General features: G+C 48.0%; 2 protein-coding genes across 2 annotated transcripts in view; both read left to right on the top strand.

Annotated features, from left to right (window-relative positions):
* The window catches only part of TENT2 (terminal nucleotidyltransferase 2), a 67,110-nt gene extending 57,703 nt beyond the window's left edge, over positions 1 to 9,407 (top strand). The window contains exons 13-15 of the mRNA XM_038765778.1: positions 1,081 to 1,172; positions 4,509 to 4,588; positions 8,013 to 9,407. Coding sequence (XP_038621706.1) covers positions 1,081 to 1,172; positions 4,509 to 4,588; positions 8,013 to 8,087 — 247 coding nt within the window. The 3' untranslated portion in view covers positions 8,088 to 9,407. The remainder of the gene's footprint in view (positions 1 to 1,080; positions 1,173 to 4,508; positions 4,589 to 8,012) is intronic.
* A 4,666-nt stretch (positions 9,408 to 14,073) lies between these two features.
* The window catches only part of CMYA5 (cardiomyopathy associated 5), a 79,106-nt gene continuing 72,225 nt past the window's right edge, over positions 14,074 to 20,954 (top strand). Inside the window, exons 1-2 of the mRNA XM_038765555.1 lie at positions 14,074 to 14,178; positions 14,525 to 14,757. Of these exons, the coding sequence (XP_038621483.1) occupies positions 14,074 to 14,178; positions 14,525 to 14,757 (338 nt within the window). The remainder of the gene's footprint in view (positions 14,179 to 14,524; positions 14,758 to 20,954) is intronic.

Genomic DNA, 20,954 nt, shown 5'->3' with positions numbered 1-20,954 from the left:
CTCTGAAGCACTTAGAACAGTGCTTTGAACATAGTAAGCGCTTCATCAATGCCATTATTATTATAATGCAAGTGAGAGGGGAGGGATGTCGATTTGAGAGTCATTCCGCAGTGGCGATGGTAGAACGTATGTGAGTATATCTATGCTCCTACCTACGTGCCGCCCCTCTTTCCTTCCTTTGCAGACTGGTACCAGATTTTTTTGATCGGCTTAGTTCACTGGCCAAAAAGCATATGAAGGTATAAACCCCTTCAGATCGAAGTTCTGTTGGTAAGAACTGAGATTTGTGAGGTTTTTAATATGTATATAAAGACTATATGCACATTTAATCGAGAGTGTAAGCTCCTTGAGAGCGGGGGTTGCATCTACCAATTGTTATATTGGTACTCTCCCGAGCGCACACGGTAAGCGTTCAGTAAATACCATTGATGAATCATTTTGGCATAAAGTCCAACCTGTTTCCAGGGATGACTTAGGGAGCTCTCTCCCCCTACCCCCACCCCAGGTTTTTGGAAGATGCATTCATTCATTCAATCGTATTTATTGAGCGCTTACTGTGTGCAGAGCACTGTACTAAGCGCTTGGGAAGTACAGATCAGCAACATTATAGAGACGGTCCCTACCCAACAACGGGCTCACAGTCTAGAAGGGGGAGACAAACAACAAAACAATACAAGTAAACAAGTAAACGGGTAGATACCATCAGAATAAACAGAATTCTAACTATATACACATCATTAATCAAGGCCAGGCTCCTGTGGCTTGAATCAGGTGATGACGTCAGCAGAATATTTGTGGGAATGGCCATTTAGATGATGAATTACATTTAGATGATGAATGAGAACTGTGTTCTATCCATAGTGCTTGTCCTCCCGGCTTCCCTTTTCCTCCAGATGCTGCCATTGAACTCTCCCCTCCCCAACACACCTTCCTCCCTAACCCCCAGTTCCAGGCTGGCTTGAAAAGTCAGCCTTCCCCCAGGATGCTTTGGCCTGAACAATATTTGGCCCCTTTAACAGAAATATTGTTGGTGTTTTGTTCTTTTTTCTTGTCCTCCTCCCCCACCCCTCCCCCTTCCAGCTGGAACAGCCAGATGATTTCAGTTCGTGAAGCCAAAGCCATTCCAAGACCTAATGGGATTGAATGGAGGAACAAGTTCATCTGTGTAGAAGGTAGCTTGACAAGCCGGGTGCCTCAGTGAGGCCGAATCGACGCTGTGCTTTGATTTGTATCAGCCTTTGCATTTGCCATTTCAGGTCTTCCCTCCTCCCGCCAAGAAGCTATCTGTTTACTGTAGGTTTAGGGTATATTTTTTCCAAGAGCTCATTATGCAGCTCCTAAAACTGATTCACCCCATGATAAATCGTTCTAATTATCCACTGGAGAAGTTGAGCCTGAACCTCAACACTCTGCCTGAAAAGTGGTTAGGATCTTCTTTTACCTCGGGTTTCTCCAATCACCGGCCCTGTGCAGTTCCTGAAGGGTAGAAGAGAAACCGTTGTCTTTGGTAGGCCAAGAGCAGTAAGGATTGTCGGACTAAAGAAAGCAGCGAGCGTTAGCTAGAAAGAAGTTTGACAGGTGGAATTAATCGCTTCTTGTCCATCTACTTGTAGAGGGTCCCCATTTTTTAGGCTGAAGAAATTACAGGGTGGGCGAGTGGAAAGGGCACGGGTCTGGGAATTGGGAGACCCAGTTTCTAATCCCATGGTGACTCTGGGCAAGTCACTTAATCTCTCGGGCTCTCAGGTTCCTCACCTTCAAAATGGGAAAAATAACACCTGTCCCTCCCCACTTCACAGGGATATTATAAGGGCCGCGTGAGATAAATAATGCCAAGCGTGCCAAAGGAATTAAGAATGTTCAGTGCAGTGTGTAGATTTTAAGGTGAAGATTAGCTTGGCTTAGTACGTATTTAAGAGAGCCCTCAGGTTATTAGGGAGCTAAAGTGAAAGAAGTTAGAAAGCTTGTTTCTGACTTCGTAGCTGGATTTCAAGGTGGGCACCCATCACCCTATTCCTCAGACTGCAGGAGACTGATTACTGGGCTGGCTGGTTCTCTGGCCTCACCCACATTGACATCATGCTCTTATGCTTTACGTGTTCAAGAGCCAAGTTTCTGTGTCCTTTGCTGTTTGAGACTAATTTGTAGAAAGGGTATGTGCTGTTTCTGATGAATGCTTCACTCTTTCCACTAAAACAACAGTTACAGCCTTGACATTGTTCTCGCAATTCTGACAATTTAGGTTGACGCATTAATAACGTAATATGGTGTTTGCGTCCTCGTCAGTCAGTGGTGTTTTTTGAGCGCTTACCGTGTGCTGAGCACTGTACTAAGTAAGCGCTTGGGAGAGTAAAATGCAGCCGGCTTGTGTTGCTCCGATGAGCTTTCTTCCTCTCTCTTCTTCTATGTATATGAATGTCTGCCTGCCCACTAGACTGTAAGCTGTAGGGAAGAAGTGTGGCTCAGTGGAAAGAGCACAGGCTTTGGAGTGAGAGGTCAGGGGTTCAAATCCCGGCTCCGCCAGTCGTCAGCTGTGTGACTTCGGGCAAGTCACTTAACTTCTCCATGCCTCCGTTACCTCATTTGTAAAATGGGGATTAAGCTTGTGAGCCCCCCGTGGGACAACCTGATCACCTTGTGACCTCCCCAGCGCTTACAACAGTGCTTTGCACATAGTAAGTGCTTAATAAATGCCATCATTATTATTATTATTAAGCTTGTTGAGGACAGGGAGTGCTTAGTCCCGTGCTCTACACACAGTATGCGCTGAATAAATACGAGTCCCTGCTCCGATACCAAGGGTAGATGGAGTACGGAGGAGGAGAGGACAGTGGGGTCTGATTAGGTCCTTGAGGGCAGGCAGAGAGGACTGTCAGTGGTCAGGGGAGGGGCCTACTCCAGGCTGGGTCACATCCAAATCCCTGGAAGATTTGGGGAGTCGGGAATTGCAGTCCTCCTTACTCCAGGGACTCTAGTAAATCTCTGCAATCCATTGTACCGTAGGGGAAGCAGCACGTTAGAGTGGGAGTCAGAAGGTCATGCCTTTCAATCCCGGTTCCTCCACTTGTCTGCCGTGTGATCTTGGCCAAGTCACTTCACTTCTCTGGGCCTCAGTTCCCTCATCTGTAAAACGGGTAGTAAGACTGTGAGCTCCACGCGGGGCAGGGATTGTGCCCAACCCGATTTCCTTGTATCCACCCCAGAGCTTAGGACAGTGCCCGGAACATAGTAAGCACTTAACAGATACCACAGTTATTATCATTTCACTGGTAATTGAGAGCCGAGAGTTCACCACGTCCTCCTGGAATGCTGGGTCATGGCACTTAGAACAGTGCTTGGCACATAGTAAGCGCTTAACAAATACCATCATGCTGCTTATAAAATCACACAGTAAGCCTTAAGGGAAACCCAATCCTATAGTATTCAACTGTTCCGGTGCCACCAATTATTATTATTGCTATTATTATAATAATCATTATATTTGTTAAGCACTTATTGCGTATCGAGCACGGCTGTAAGCTCTGAGGTAGACTGAGGTAATCATCATCATCATCAATCATATTTATTGAGCGCTTACTGTGTGCAGAGCACTGTACTAAGTGCTTGGGAAGTACAAGTTGGCAACATATAGAGACAGTCCCTACCCAACAGTGGGCTCACAGTCTGAAAGGGGGAGACAGAGAACAAAACCAAACATACTAACAAAATAAAATAAATAGAATAGATATGTACAAGTAAAATAAATAAATAGAGTAACAAATATGTACAAACATATATACATATATACAGGTGCTGTGGGGAAGGGAAGGAGGTAAGATGGGGAGGACACAGTCCCTGCCCCATATGGGGCTCACAGTCTAAGTAGCAACTTACGTGCACCTAGGCAGTTTCTTCGAAAGGGCTCATGGTGTTGAAAGAGCATTCCCTGATAATAATAATAATTGCGATATTTGTTCAGCCCTTGCCATGTGCCACATTTTACTAAGCACTGGGGTTGGAACAAGATAATCAGGTCCCGTATGGGGCTCACACTCGAAGTAGGAGGGAGAAGGGGTATTGAATCCCCATTTTGCAGACCAGGGAACTGAGGCCCAGAGAAGTGGAGTGAAGTGACATGCCCAAGGTCACCCAGCAGGTAAGTGGTGGAGCTGGGGTTTGAACCCAGATGGTCCGACTCCCAAGCCTGTGCTGTTTCCACTAGGCCATACTGCTTCTCCCTAAAACAAAGCACCTGAAGGTGTGTCTAATGGCAGACTGTAGTATATATATGTGCTGCTGAAGCCAGATGGAAGGGGAAATTTCAAATTCTTCCCGAGCAGGGAAATGGAGGTTGAGGAAGAACATCTGCCTCGTTAACTTTCCTAGGAGGCCACGATGGTAATTCTCATCTGTTTCCCACATTTTAGCCAAAGACCCTTAATTGAAATGATGTAGAATGAAAATGCGTGCCGCAGAGCAAAAGCCAGTTCTAACAATCTCTCTTTTAATCTGTTCATCCATCGCGACAGAACCTTTTGATGGAACAAATACAGCCAGAGCTGTGCATGAAAAGCAGAAGTTTGACACGATTAAAGATGAATTTCTTAAGGTAAAAAGGCGCGTCGGGCTAATGAGGCATTTTTATCCCAAAAGATTTTTAGACTGAAAAATACAAGCTAAGGTCCGCGGATTTGTACAATACAGAAAAAAGTTCATAAAGTGACAAACTAATTAGATCACCTGCCTCATTGGCTTCTACTCTGGTTCATGTGAATGTAGTATTTAGTACAGAACCTATCGTAACATAGCGAAGGAATGCTCTTATGGGGAAAACTTGATTGTTTTAGTTAGATTTCTCTAGTTTTTCCTCCAAAGAGCTGTTGAGGTTGGATGAATATGTGTGGCTGTTAATCTACTCTGGTTCATATGAATTTAGTATTTAGTACAGAACCTATCGTAGCAGAGCAAAGGAATGCTGTTATGGGGAAAACTTGATTGTTTTAGTTAGATTTCTCTAGTTTTTCCTCCAAAGAGCTGTTGAGGTTGGATGAATATGTGTGGCTGTTAATCTACTCCGGTTCATATGAATGTAGTATTTAGTACAGAACCTATCGTAGCATAGCGAAAGAATGCTCTTATGGGGAAAACTTGATTGTTTTTAGTTAGATTTCTCTAGTTTTTCCTCCAAAGAGCTGTTGAGGTTGGATGAATATGTGTGGCTGTTAATCTACTCTGGTTCATATGAATTTAGTATTTAGTACAGAACCTATCGTAGCAGAGCAAGGGAATGCTCTTATGGGGAAAACTTGATTGTTTTAGTTAGATTTCTCTAGTTTTTCCTCCAAAGAGCTGTTGAGGTTGGATGAATATGTGTGGCTGTTAATTTACTCTGGTTCATGTGAATGTAGTATTTAGTACAGAACCTATCGTAGCAGAGCAAAGGAATGCTGTTATGGGGAAAGCTTGATTATTGTTAGTTAGATTTCTCTAGTTTTTCCTCCAAAGAGCTGTTGAGGTTGGATGAGTATGTGTGGCTGTTAATCTACTCCGGTTCATATGAATGTAGTATTTAGTACAGAACCTATCGTAGCATAGCGAAGGAATGCTCTTATGGGGAAAACTTGATTGTTTTTAGTTAGATTTCTCTAGTTTTTCCTCCAAAGAGCTGTTGAGGTTGGATGAATATGTGTGGCTGTTAATCTACTCTGGTTCATATGAATTTAGTATTTAGTACAGAACCTATCGTAGCAGAGCAAAGGAATGCTCTTATGGGGAAAACTTGATTGTTTTAGTTAGATTTCTCTAGTTTTTCCTCCAAAGAGCTGTTGAGGTTGGATGAATATGTGTGGCTGTTAATTTACTCTGGTTCATGTGAATGTAGTATTTAGTACAGAACCTATCGTAGCAGAGCAAAGGAATGCTCTTATGGGGAAAACTTGATTATTGTTAGATTTCTCTAGTTTTTCCTCCAAAGAGCTGTTGAGGTTGGATGAATATGTGTGGCTGTTAATCTACTCTGGTTCATATGAATGTAGTATTTAGTACAGAACCTGTCGTAGCAGAGCAAAGGAATGCTGTTATGGGGAAAACTTGATTATTTTAGGTAGATTTCTCTAGTTTTTCCTCCAAAGAGCTGTTGAGGTTGAATGGATATGTGTGGCTGTTAATCTGCTCCGGTTCATATGAATGTAGTATTTAGTACAGAACCTATCGTAGCAGAGCAAAGGAATGCTGTTATGGGGAAAACTTGATTATTGTTAGATTCCTCTAGTTTTTCCTCCAAAGAGCTGTAGAGGTTGGATGAATATGTGCAGCTGTTAATCTACTCTGGTTCATATGAATGTAGTATTTAGTACAGAACCTGTCGTAGCAGAGCAAAGGAATGCTCTTATGGGGAAAACTTGATTGTTTTTAGTTAGATTTCTCTAGTTTTTCCTCATTTATTCATTCATTCAATCATATTTATTGAGCGCTTACTGTGTGCAGAGCACTCCAAAGAGCTGTTGAGGTTGGATGGATATGTGTGCCTGTTAAAAGCCACAAACCTCTAAGGCAGCCCAAGCCCACCAAATGGGGTAATAATAATAATGATGGTATTTGTTGAGCGCTTACTATGTGTCAAGCACTGTTCTATACACTGGGGTAGGAATGGGTCCCCGTCCCCCGTGGGGCTCACACTCGTTACTGAGCTCACCTCCGGCCGTATCACCCGTCTCGGGAGGAGAGCTGCACTGCCAATTAGCTTGCATTTTATCAAACAAGCCCGGCTCCTGGAAAGTAGATAAGGGAGAGCAGCAGAACCACCGAACCTTCATCGGGCCAGGCCTGAATAAGGGCACATTCATTCATTCATTCAATCGTATTTATTGAGCGCTCACTGTGTGCAGAGCACTGTACTGAGCACTTGGGAAGTGCAGGTTTGCAACATATAGAGACGGTCCCTACCCAACAGCGGGCTCACAGTCTAGAAGGGGGAGACAGACAACAAAACAAAACATATTAACAAAATCAAATAAATAAAATATGTAAGATGGGGATTAAGACTGTGAGCCCCACCTGGAACAACCTGATAACCTTGTATCTCCCCCAGCGCTTAGAACAGTATTTGCTACATAGTAAGTGCTTAACAGATCTATTATTTTTTGTTGTTGTACTTTCCCAGGCACTTATCACAGTGTTCTGCACACAGTAAGCTCTTATTTTGATTAACTGGCACAGAGGGCATGGGTCCTGTCCACAGGTGGTGTGTTTTGGGGGACTCCCAAGACCCTATTTGGGAGTCGCTTCCGCTCAGATTCCGCCCAGCCCTTCAGTTGCGTACCTCCGTGGCCTGTCTCCCAGAGACGATCCCCGTCTTGCAGAATGGCAGAGCAAAGCCTGCCCCTGAAGCACTTGCTAGGACAGGACGTCCGTGGTTTTGCTTTTCTCTCGATCTCTTTGAAATTATAACTGCCCGTTTTTGAATAAAAGGCATTTCAGTGGCTCTTTGAAGGTTGTACCGGGGCTTTATATGCTAAAATAATATTAGCTATATCAATTAATATTATATTAATACAATTAATATTACATAATTATTTTTATTTATTTATTTATTGAGAATTAATTATTTAATTAATATGATATAATATTAATTAAGGGAAGCAGTGTGGCTCAGCGGAAAGAGCCCGGGCTTTGGAGTCAGAGGTCGTGGGTTCAAATCCCGGCTCCGCCACTTGTCAGCTGTGTGACTTTGGGCAAGTCACTTAACTTCTCTGAGCCTCAGTTCCCTCCTCTGTAAAATAGGGACGAAAACTGTGAGCCCCACGTGGGACAACCTGATCACCTTGTATCTACCCCAGCGCTTAGAACAGTGCTTTGCACATAGTAAGCGCTTAACAAATACCAACATTATTATTATTATTAAAATAATATGCTATATATATTATATATAATTATTATTATATATGCTATATGCTGTGTTTCATTGAATGCTGATGAACTGGGAATACAGAATGGAGTTACCTTTTAAAAATCTGCTCTCTCTCCTCCTCCAGTCATGGCACAGATTGCAGAACATGAGAGACTTGAACAGCATCTTACCCTTAAGAGCGACTGTACAGAAAAGATAACTGGCTTCTCCTTCCTTCTGACAAATAAAGGACAATAGTTACCACCATCACCCGGCATTTTATTTCCCCCGGTTAGTTTCTTTTTAATGAAATGCCTTCTTCAGGTTTTGTTAAAAGTGAAATCTTGTATGACCGATCACATTTTATCATTGTAACATTTGCTAATAATACTATCCCGTGTTCAGAAATGCGTTTTTTTGGACAAATGTTTGTACCACTGACTTGTTGAAGGAAGGATAATCAGGCATGAGATCAAATATATTTAAGAAGATTCACCAGAGTGAATGCAAGGTTATCTGGATGATGGAAAATGACAATTGTACTGTCAGATGTTTATTTAACACTGAAGAAATGGAGCTCTGATCCTGCATTCCCACCAGTGGCATACGACGCATGTTTCATCTTCCAGGGCAGCGCTAATAAAGAGAATTGGAGAAGGGAGGAAGACCCAGAAAATTGAGGCCAACGGAAATCGATCGTAGTTTCTTCCGGACTATGTTTTCCGGGTGACTTTCTCCCACCTCCGTTTGGTTCATGTTTCTGCCCCGGGGGTTTCAGAAGCTTCATGCTTCAGCTCTACTACTGAAGTTGTGTTTTGTTTATTTGATTTTCACGCAGTGAAACGAAGGCAGGTTTTACCCTCCCACGCGTGCAAACAGGTGTATAAAATGGGTCGATTCTTCAGCGGAATCTGCTTGGCGTAGACCTGGCCCCCGAAAAACATCACCTGTGCTGTGCTTAATCCAAAAGGGCACTTTTCCTTTACTTGGCTCACTCCGGCATTTTTCTCCCCCGTAGCCAAGTCGAGATTATATCCTAAACTATCAACCGGCTTCTGAATTCCAAAATACAGGAATCATCATCATTTAGATTGGTTACTTTTTCTTTTTTAGATAGCAAGATACCACACACTTTTAAATAGCCCAGTGTAAATCCCGAGTATGTAAGGCTTAATGATCAGATCATGTAACATTTTAAAAAAAAAATTTTCTTTCCAGATGAAGAAAGTAGTAGTGGCTGCTCAAATAGCTGCTAAAATAAACCAAGTTGGTTTCATTTCTCTGTAAATATTGTAAATTGGTCCGCTACTGTAAATCGAAATATTAAAAAAAAAAAAACTTGAAAAATTTTAACTTTTCCAAAAAAAGGACTGTGTGAACCTTCTTTTAGACCTGCTGTAGCGCAGTTTGTGCCTCTAACGTATTTATCGCAGACCAATTCATGTTCAGATCACTGCATTTCGTTGATTTCAGAAAGGTGCATATTTTCATTTTTCTCCTAAATTTATTTTGTATGGTGTCGAGAGGAATAAAGTTTGTGTATGGAAAATATCCTTTTTCAGGACCTTTCGATTGCTTCACGTGCCAGCTCGCCCTGATGATGCTTTTCATACCTGGAGGGAGGGAGGCAGAATATACTGGGTCTCATCTGTCTCTAATTTATCCGTACCCTCGCTGAATTGAACGACTTCTTGGAAAAACAGTAAAGCTTCTCTAACCAAACACCGCTTCTCTGTCAAAGTTGGGGGCTTTCTTCTTTTTTGTGCCTCTTTTCTGTCAAAGTTGGGGGCTGCTTTTCTGTGCTTAATTTTTGATATTTTTTTGGCATTTATTATCCGACCAGCTGTCTTCCTTTTCCCTCATCTCCAGCACTATTGCCTCTCTGGCATCAGCAGACTCCTATCATATAATAATAATAATAATGGCATTTATTAAGCGCTTAGTATGTGCAAAGCACTGTTCTAAGCACTGGGGAGGTTACATATATACACCTGTATATATGTATACCTGTATATATGTATATATGTTTGTACATATTACTCTGTCTTCAGTCAATCAATCAATCAACCGTATTAATTGAGTGCTTACTGTGTGCAGAGCACTGTACTAAGCGCTTGGGAAGTACAGGTCGGCAACACATAGAGATAGTTCCTACCCAACAGCGGGCTCACAGTCTAGAAGACGTACATATCTATTCTATTTTATTTTGTTAGTATGTTTGGTTTTGTTCTCTGTCTCCCCCTTCTAGACTGTAAGCCCGCTGTTGGGTAGGGACTGTCTCTATGTGTTGCCGACTTGTACTTCCCAAGCGCTTAGTACAGTGCTCTGCACACAGTAAGCGCTCAATAAATACGATTGATTGATTACAAGGTGATCAGGTTGTCCCACGTCCGGGCTCACAGTCGTAATCCTCATTTTACAGATGAGGGAACTGAGGCCCGGAGAAGTGAATGACTTGCCCAAAGTCACACAGCCGGCAATTGGCAGAGCCGGGATTTGAACCCGTGACCTCTGATTTCTGACTACATTTGACTTCTGCTGTTTTTGTTAGAATTCATGCTTTCTGGTCGTTTTGTCACCGCATTTTTCCTTATCGTCTCCCTCTTGTTTTTCAGCATCCTCGGCCCCTCCTTGGCCGCCGGCTCACTTTCTCTTTGCTTCGGCCTTTTTTGCAAGCATCTTCACTCTATGCCCACTTACCCCTTAACTTTGATTTTCCATCTCTCGCTCTGGTGTCCCCGGCTTTCTGTGTCTGAGCGTGGGATGGTCTCTTGGGTGTAGTCTTGTCTTTCTCCGTGTATTTGGGTGTCAGACCATGTGTTGGTATGTCTGGATGTGTCTTTTTTTTGTTTTAATGGCATTTATTAAGCGCTTACTATGTGCAAAGCACTGTTCTAAGCGCTGGGGAGGTTACAGAGTGATCCTGTTGTCCCACGGGGGGTTGACTGACCATCGGTTAGGAGAAGCAGCGTGGCTCAACGGAGAAGAGCACGGGCATTGGAGTCAGAGGTCATGGGTTCAAATCCCGGCTCTGCCGATTCTCAGCTGTGTGACTTCGGGCAAGTCACTTAACTTCTCTGTGCCTCAGTTACCTCATATGTAAAATGGGGATGAAGACTGTGAGCCCCCCGTGGGACAACCTGATCACCTTGTAACCTCCCCAGCGCTTAGAACAGTGCTTTGCACATAGTAAGCGCTTAATGCCATCATTATTATTATTATTATTATTATTATCGGTCGGCCAACTGAACCAACTACACAGGCACATCTGCTCTTTGTAACATTAGCCGTTGATTGCCTCTGAGAGCGAGGCCCGAAGGAGTTCCAGGAACCCAGCCAACCGACGAAAACCGCTTTTAAATATAGTTTAACCAGGCCAATTCCATCGGCTCTGCAGGCTTTTAAAAGTCGCTCTCCCCTCTCTTTGCACAGGATGCTCTACAGGAATGCAATCCGTGATTCCACTTTAATTCCCTGAATTAGGAAACGGTTTAGAAATGGAAGACGTGCTTGTTCCCATGGAGGGGACAAGCTAAATTTGGCCCCTTCTACCTCTTGTGGGTGAGGGACGGGGTTAGCCTCTCATCTTACCTGCCCCTTCCGCTGTAAATAATATTTTCTTCTCTTTTGGAGAAGCAGCACATTCTACGATGTGGATGAGTTAAACAGTTGGCACTGACCAAGACCCAGGAGAAAATTACCAAGCAAGGGTAATTCATTCATTTATTCAATCGTATTGAGCGCAGAGCACTGTACTAAGCGCTTGGGAAGTACAAGTTGGAAACATATAGAGACGGTCCCTACCCAACAGCGGCTTCACAGTCTAATAATAATAATAATGATGGCATTTATTAAGCGCTTACTATGTGCAAAGCACTGTTCTAAGCGCTGGGGAGGTTACAAGGTGAGCAGATTGTCTCACGGGGGGCTCACAGTCTTCATCCCCATTTTGCAGATGAGGTCACTGAGGCCCAGAGAAGTGAATTGACTTGCCCAAAGTCACCCAGCTGGCAATTGGCAGAGCTGGGACTTGAACCCATGACCTCTTGACTCCAAAGCCCAGGCTCTTTCCACTGAGCCACGCTGCTTGGCACAGAGTAAGCGCTTAACAAATACCAAGATTATTTTTTATGTTTAGAGAGATCTCTATAGATAGATAGAGATCTGTATGTACTAGAGAAGCAGCATGGCTCAGTGGCTTTGGAGTCAGAGCTGCTTGGCACAGAGTAAGCGCTTAACAAGTACCAAGATTATTTTTTATTTTTAGAGAGCTCTCTATATAGTAGAGAAGCAGCGTGGCACAGTGGAAAGAGCATGGGTTCGAATCCCGACTCCGCCAACTGTCAGCTGTGGGACTTTGGGCCAGTCACTTTGCTTCTCTGGGCCTCAGTTCCCTCATCTGGAAAATGGGGATGAAGACTGTGAGCCCCCAGTGGGACAACCTGAACACCTTGTATCCTCCCCAGCGCTTAGAACAATCAATCAATCAATCAATCAATCAATCGTATTTATTGAGCGCTTACTATGTGCAGAGCACTGTACTAAGCGCTTGGGAAGTACAAATTGGCATCACATAGAGACAGTCCCTACCCAACAGTGGGCTCACAGTCTAAAAGGGGGAGACAGAGAACAGAACCAAACATACCAACAAAATAAAATAAGTAGGATAGAAGTGTACAAGTAAAATAAATAAATGAATAAATATTTAATAAATAAATAAAAAGAACAGAGCTGGGGGGCGGGGCTCTGGCGACACGTGATGTATTTATTACTCTATTTTATTTGTACATATTTATTCTATTTATTTTATTTTAATATGTTTGGTTTTGTTCTCTGTCTCCCCCTTCTAGACTGTGAGCCCACTGTTGGGTAGGGACCGTCTCTAGATGTTGCCAACTTGGCAGCGTGGCTCAGTGGAAAGAGCCCGGGCTTTGGAGTCAGAGGTCATGGGTTCAAACTTCTCTGGGCCTCAGTGACCTCATCTGTAAAATGGGGATTAAGAACTGTGAGCCCCACGTGGGACAACCTGATCACCTTGTAACCTTCCTAGCGCTTAGAACAGTGCTTTGCACATAGTAAGCGCTTAATAAATGCCATCATCATCATCAACTTGGACTTCCCAAGCGCCTAGTACGGTGCTCTGCACACAGTAAGCGCTCAATAAATACCATTGAATGAATGAATGAAAAGTGACGACGGGGCGGGGCCTCCGAGTCACGTGGTCCCAAAGGGGCGGGACTCTAGTGACACGTGACTACTGGACGGGACTTTGGTGTCACGTGGTGCCAAGAGGGCGGGGCCCCACGGCCAGGCAGCTCCCGGGGGCGGGGCTTCTATGTCACGTGGGTCCCCTGATGGGCGGGGCCTCGGTGACAGACAGTTCCCCGTGAGGGTGAGGCTCCGACGGCACGTGGGTTCCCTGTGGGCGGGGCTTCGGGGGTCACGTGTCTCCAAAGGGGCGGGGCCTCGGTGACAGACAGCCCCCCCCAGGGGCGGGGCGCTGGTGACACGAGGGTCCCCCCAGTGGGCGGGGCTCCGACGACACGTGATCCCCTGGGGGTGGTGCTTCGTTGTCACGTGGTTCCAAAGGGGGGCGGGGAGTCGGTGACAGACGGGTCCCCGGGGGCGGGGTCTCTGGTGACGCGTGACTCCGGGGCGGGGCTCCGGTGTCACGTGGGTCGCCTGATGGGCGGGGCTTCGGTGACAGGCGGTTCCCCTGGGGGCGGGGCTCTGGTGGCACGTGACTTGGGGGGGCTCCGACGGCACGTGGTTCCCGTGAGGGCGGGGCTTTCGGTGCCACGTGGTTGCAAAGGGGGCGGGGCGTCGATGACAGACGGGCCCCCTGGGGACTCCGATGTCACGTGGGTTCCCTGTGGGCGGGGCTCCGACGGCACGTGGTCCACTGGGGGCGGGGCTCCGATGGCACATGGTCCCCCCTGGGGGCGGGGCTCTGGTGACACGTGACTTGGGGGGCTCCGACGGCACGTGGGATTCCTGTGGGCGGGGGTCCGTCGGCACGTGGTCCCCCTAGTGGGCGGGGCTTCGATGACAGACGGTTCCCCCTGGGGGCGGGGCTCTGGTGACACGTGACTGGGGAGGCTCCGACGGCACGTGGGCTCCCTGTGGGCGGGGCCACAACGACACGTGGTTTCCCCTGAGGGCGGGGCTTTTCGGTGTCACGTGGTTGCAAAGGGGGCGGGGCGTCGATGACAGACGGCCCCCGGGGGCGAGACTCCGATGTCACGTGGGTCCCCCTCTGGGTGGGGCTCCGACGGCACGTGGGGACCCTGGGGGCGGGGCTCCGGTGTTACGTGTGTGAAAGGGGGCGGGGCTTCGGTGACAGGCGGGTCCCCCGGGGGGCGGGGCTCCTCTGACACGTGACCCCCGGGACGGGGCTGCGGTGTCACGTGGGTCCCCGGGGGCGGGGCTCCGGTGACAGGCGGTCCCGGGGGGCGGGGCTCCGGTGACACGTGACCATGAGAACGGGGCTCCGGTGACAGGCGGTCCCGGGGGCGGGGCTCCGGTGACACGTGGGTCCCCCGGGGGCGGGGCTCCGGTGTCACGTGGGTCCCCGGGGGCGGGGCTCCGGTGACACCCCCCCCCCGCCCCCGTGGGTTGGGGGCTGCGGGGTCCCGTGGGTCCCGTGTGTCCCGGGAGGGTCCGGGGTGTCCGGGGGTCCGTCGTCCGTCCCGGCGGGAGAAGGCGGCTGGGCGGGGGCCGCGGCCACAGACGGCCGGGATGGACCCACCCTCCCAGGACCTCGGGGACCCCGGGGACCCCGGGGACCCCGGGGACCCCGACCACCGGGAGCAGGACGACGAAGAGGATGACGACGACGACGACGAGGAGGAAGAAACAGCGGCAGAAACCGAGGACGAGTCCGACGGAAGGTACCGCCCGCCCGCCCGTCCTCCTCCCGGGCTTCCCCTTCCCCGTTCTTTCTCTTCCCCTTCTCCCTTTCCTCCCCTTCCCCTTCTTCCTTTCCTCCTTCATTCTTACATTCATTCCATCGTATTTATGGAGCGCTTACTGTGTGCAGGGCACTGGACTAAGCGCTTGGGAAGGACAAGTTGGCAACATACAGAGACGGTCCCTACCCAACGGCGGGCTCACAGTCTAGAAGGGGGAGACAGGGAACAAAACAAAACCTATTAACAAAATAAAATAAATAGACTCTCCCCCTTCTCCCTTTCCTCCTCTTCCCCTTCTCCCTTTCCTCCTCTTCCCCTTCTCCCTTTCCTCCTCTTCCCCTTCTCCCTTTCCTCCTCTTCCCCTTCTCCCTTTCCTCCTCTTCCCCTTCTCCCTTTCCTCCTCTTCCCCTTCTCCCTTTCCTCCTCTTCCCCTTCCAACTCTTCCCCTTTTCCCTTTCCTCCCCTTCCTCTTCTCCCTTCCTTCTCTTCCCCTTCCCCTTCTCCCTTTCCTCCCCTTCCCCCTTCTTCCCCTTCCCCTTTTCCTCCTCTTCCCCTTCCCCCTTCCCTCCTCTTCCCCTTCCCCCTTCCCTCCTCTTCCCCTTCTCCCTTTCCTCCTCTTCCCCGTCTCCCTTTCCTTCCCTCCTCTTACCCTTCTCCCTTTCCTCCTCTTACCCTTCTCCCTTTCCTCCTCTTACCCTTCTCCCTTTCCTCCTCTTACCCTTCTCCCTTTCCTCCTCTTACCCTTCTCCCTTTCCTCCTCTTCTCCCTTTCCTCCCCTTCCTCTTCTCCCTTCCTTCTCTTCCCCTTCCCCTTCTCCCTTTCCTCCCCTTCTCCCTTTCCTCCCCTTCTCCCTTCCTCCCCTTCCCCCTTTCCTCCTCTTCCCCTTCCCCCTTTCCACCTCTGCCCCTCCATTCATTCATTCGATCGTATTCATTGAGCGCTTACTGTGTGCAGAGCACTGTACTAAGCGCTTGGGAAGTACAAGTTGGCAACATATAGAGAGAGCCCGGGCTTGGGAGTCAGAGTTCGTGGGTTCAAACCCCGGCTCTGCCACTTGCCAGCTGTGTGACTTTGGGTAAGTCACTTTACTGCCCCGGGCCTCAGTTCCCTCATCTGTAAAATGGACGTGGAGACTGTGAGCCCCACGTGGGACAGCTTGATCACCTCGTATCCCCCCAGCGCTTAGAACAGTGCTTGCCACATAGTAAGCACTTCACAAATACCATCATTATTATTCTCCCTCCCACTCTTTTCTCTCACCTGTCCCTCCCTCCCTCCCTCCCTTTCCTCCCTTCCCTTCTCCCTCCTTTTCCTTCCTCCCCTTCTCCTTCCCTTTCCTTCCATCTCCTTCTCCTCCCTCGTTCTCTTCCCTCTTTTCTTTTCCCTCTTCTTTCCTTCCCTTCTCCTCCATCCCTTTCCTTCCCTCCCCTTTCCTTCGCTCCCTTTCCCTCCCCTCCCTTTCCTTCCCTCCCCTTCTCTTCCCTCCCTTTCCTTCCCTCCACTTCTGTTCCCTCCCTCTCCTTCCCTCCCCTTCTCTTCCCTCCCTTTCCCTTCCCTCCCTTTCCTTTCCTTGCCTCCCCTTCTCTTCCCTCCCTTTCCTTTCCTGCCCTCCCCTTCCCTCCCTTTCCCTTCCCTCCCTTTCCATCCTTCATCCTTCCCCTTCTCTTCCCTCCCTTTCCTTCCCTTCCCTCCCCTTCTCTTCCCTCCCTTTCCTTCCCCTTTTCTTCCCTCCCTTCTTTTCCCTCCCTTCTCTTCCCTCCCTTTCCTTCCCTTCCCTCCCCTTCTCTTCCCTTCCCTTCCCTCCCCTTCTCTTCCCTCCCTTTCCTTCCCCTTTTCTTCCCTCCCTTCTTTTCCCTCCCTTCCCTTCCCTTCCCTTTTCTTCCCTCCCTTCTCTTCCCTTCCTTTCCTTTCCCTCCCTCCCCTTTCCTTCCCCCCTTCTCCTCCCTCCCTTTCCTTCCCTCCCCTTCTCCTCCCTGCCTTTGCTTCCCTCCCCCTCTCCTCCCTCTCTTTCCCTCCCAGTTGCCCCCTGTCCCCTCCCAGCTGGCCTCCAGGATGCCACTCTTTGGGCTTCACCAGAGCCTTGCTCAGTTGCAAAGAAGGGGGTTGGAGGAGAGCAGGGGAAGGGGGTTGGAGAAGGCCCTCTGATGGGGTTTGCAGGTGCTTTACCCTTCTCCCGGCCCCCTGCCCCTCACCCACCCCCAGCCATGGTTGGCCCTGGCAATCAATCCATCAATCAATCGTATTTATTGAGCGCTAACTGTGTACAGAGCACTGTACTAAGCGCTTGGGAAGTACAAGTCTGGCAGCCACCTCAAGACCCAAGAAGCCTGTCCCTTGGAGTGACAGGTTTGCTGCGGTCACAACACCATTCCCACATTCCTCCCACCCTTGCCCTTCGCTGACCGACTCCTTGTGACCCGCTTATCTTGTTTACACCAGGGATTCTCTTGGGGGTCTTGAATTTCAGCAGCCGAGGGCCAGAGCCACTCGAAGCCAACGTGCTCCAGCTCTTGGCTCGACCTCGAACCCCAGCCCTCCTCCAGGCCCTGGTGCTGCCGAGGGCCGCGGGGTCTGACCAACTCCCCGTTTAGTCCTTGAAGTCTTTCCGGACCCGCTCCTAAAAGTCCAGCCGGCAGCATGCCGTGGGAACTCCCAGGAGACGGGACAGGAAATTTGGTTCTAGGTGACTGTGGTTTTCTTATACCGAGGGATCTTTCAGGGCGTTATATGAAAAGAGGTGCTTTTCTTGGCGCGTAAGTCGTTCCTTATGAATTTTGTGAATACCGTGGACTGCCCAAAAAACAAACAAATGGATCTTGGAGCAAATTAAGCCAAAGTGGGCTTCGGAAGTCCAGATGGCTCGACTTAGGTTAGCCTATTATAGACAGAGGACTAATTATCTGGAGAAGGCAGTCATGCTAGGAAAAGTCCAGGGAAAACGTGGAAGAGGCAGCTCAGCAGCTAGATCAATCAATCAATCAATCAATCGTATTTATTGAGCGCTTACTGTGTGCAGAGCACTGTCGTAAGCGCTTGGGAAGTACAAGTTGGTAACATATAGAGACAGTCCCTACCCAACAGTGGGCTCACGGTCTAGAAGACCAAAGCAACCATAATGGAAGAACTATTAGAGAGGTTGTGGATTATGGCAGAAGTTAGGATGTTCTGGAGAAGGTCTATCCATGGAGTCGTTATGAATCGGAAACGATTCGATGGCACTTAATAATAATAATAATGTCGTTCCTGCCTCATCTCTTCCTCCCCAACCCCCTCAGTTCCAGCTCCTTTTTCAAATCAATTTATGTTTTGAGTGCTTACTGTGAGCGGAGTACTATAGTAAGCGCTTGGAAGAGTACAATAGAAAGGCGTGGGTATAGGTGATCACAGTTCTAGACTCTGAGCCCGTTGTTGGGTAAGGACCGTCTCTGTATGTTGCCGACTTGTACTTCCCAAGCGCGTAGTCCAGTGCTCTGCACACAGTAAGCGCTCAATAAATACGATTGAATGAATGATCCCTGCCTACAGGGAGCTTACAGACTGGAGGAGACGGACAATATAATAAATTTCAGATGGACATGGCCATGGTTCCCTCATCTGCAAAATGGGGGCTAAGACTGTGAGCCCCATGCGGAACAGGGACTGTATCCAATCCGACTAACTTGTGTCTACCCCAGCGCTTAGGACAGTGCTCGGCACATAGTAAGCGCATAACAATTACCATAATAATAATAATAACTTATTATCATTAAGTGCTAGAGGGCTGGGCGAGGGAGGCCTGCATTTCAAAGCGCTGAAGGGGAACAGCCTCAATTCCATAAGTGATGCAAAAGGGAGGACTTCATCATCATCAATCGTATTTATTGAGCGCTTACTGTGTGCAGAGCACTGGACTAAGCGCTTGGGAAGTACAAATTGGCAACATATAGAGACAGTCCCTGCCCAACAGTGGGCTCACAGTCTAAAGGACTTGAACACTAACTTCTCTGGGCCTCAGTCACCTCATCTGGGGATGAAGACTGTGAGCCCCACGTGGGACAACCTGATCACCTTGTATCTACCCCAGCGCTTAGAACAGTGCTAGGCCCATAGTAAGCGCTTAACCAATACCATCATCATCATCACCATCGTATTAAGCGCGTGATCGCGAGAGAGGTTTGCCCAAGTGACGCTCACACTCTGCGGCCCAGCCTGTCTGGGTTTCCGCCGGGGCACGGAATGCAGCGAGCGAGGAGCTGGGCGGGCCCGGAAGCACACTGCCAAGCGCTTAGCACAGTGCTCTGCACACAGTAAGCGCTCAATAAATACGACTGAATGAATGACGTGCACACACAGGTTTATGGGGTGCAGAAGCAGCGGGGCCTAGAGGAGGACCTGGGTTCTAATCCCACCTCTGCCACTTTTCTGCCGTGGTGGGCAAGTCACTTGATTTTTCCTGGCCTTAGTTCCCTCACTGATAAAATGAGGATTAAGATGATGAATCCCACGTGGGTCATAGACTGAGTCCAACCTGATTATCTTGTATCTGCCCCAGCGAACAGTACAGTGGCTGGCCCATGGTAAGTGCTTAGCTCTTACAGACAGGGAACAGGTCTGCTATTTCTGCTGTATTGTACTCTACCAAGCACTTAATACAGTGCTCTACACATAATGGGCGCTCAATAAATACCACTGATTGCTCGATTGATTAATAAATACCATTAAAAAAATGTTCGGAACTTAGTGTCTCATCTCTCTCATAGTCTCTCAGTCTCTCGCTCTCAATCTCACAGTTTCTCTCAACCTCTGTGTCTCTCATCCTCTCACAGTCTCTCTGTCTCTCACCGTGTCCCTCTCAGTCTCTCCTTTATCTTCTCGCAGTCTCTCTGTCGGGCTCTCATCTCTCTCATCATCAATCGTATTTATTGAGCGCTTACTGTGTGCAGAGCACTGTACTAAGCACTGTACTCTCGCAGTCTCTCTCATCCTCTCTCTCGTAGTCTCTCATCACCATCTCTCTCCCATAGTCTCTCAGAACCCATTGTTGGTCAGGGGCCATCTCTGTATGTTGCCGACTCGTACTTCCCAAGCGCTTAGTACAGTGCTCTGCTCCCAATAAGCGCTCAATAAACACGATTGAATGAATGAATGAACTTATTTGAACCACAACCCAGTGCTGACATTCTGGCATAGCACCGTAAATTTTCTTGGTAGCTACTGTAGTCTTTGTTACCCAATACCCCCTTCCCCAGTTCAAACAGAAGCAACGTGGCTTGGTGGACCTGGGTTCAAATCCCGGCTCTGCCACATGTCCGCCGTGTGACCTCAGGCAAGTCACTTCACTTCTCTGGGCCTCAGTTACCTCATCTGGAAAATGGGGATTAAGACTATGAACCCCACGTGGGACCGGAACTGCGTCCAACCTGAATAACTTGTATCTACCCCAGCGCTTCGAACAGTGCATGGCACATAGTAAGTACTTAGCAAGTACAATAATAATAATAATAATAAATTTTTCGGGTTCCTGCTGGATCTGTCCACCTTACCAAGCATCCTCATGAAGCTCTTTAAAGAGGGGAGACAGACGCTAAAATAATTTGCCCGTTGTTGAGTAGGGACCATCGCTATATGTTGCCAACTTGTACTTCCCAAGCGCTTAGTACAGTGCTCTGCACACAGTAAGCGCTCAGTGAATACGATTGAATGAATGACTGAATTTATAGGTAGCAGAAAAATGGGGAAGGAGATTTGTGCCCCCTCTAGACTGCAAGTTCACTGTGGGCAGGGAATGTGTCTGTTATAGTGTTAAAGTGTACTCTCCCAAGCACTTAGTACAGTGCTCTGCACACAGTAAGCCCTCAGTAAATATGACTGATTGATTAGTTCATTGATTAAGCTTTACACCTGCTCCGCATCTCTCATTTCCACCTCTCCTCCTCAACAACCCTGGTTTCTGGCAAATAATTTTAAGTTCCTTTTCACATTCTTTGTGCTCTGTACCCTTGATCCATATTCCCTGCTTCTCCTTACTTTCTCCATCCTTGCCTTTCGACCGGCGGAAAAACTCTGCCGTGCCTTTCCAATGCAAACACCACGGGAAGGATACTGGCTCCTGGTTTCATCTGCTGATCATTATGATATAGAAAATTCTGAGGTAGTTATCCTGGAGTTTCCAGTTTTCTAGTAGACATCTATTTTTT

The sequence above is a fragment of the Tachyglossus aculeatus genome, chromosome 23 (genome assembly GCF_015852505.1).
Source record: "Tachyglossus aculeatus isolate mTacAcu1 chromosome 23, mTacAcu1.pri, whole genome shotgun sequence".
In the NCBI taxonomy this organism is placed as follows: domain Eukaryota; kingdom Metazoa; phylum Chordata; class Mammalia; order Monotremata; family Tachyglossidae; genus Tachyglossus; species Tachyglossus aculeatus.
Note: the sequence above shows the minus strand (reverse complement) of the source record. Positions and strands in the feature narration are given on the sequence as shown.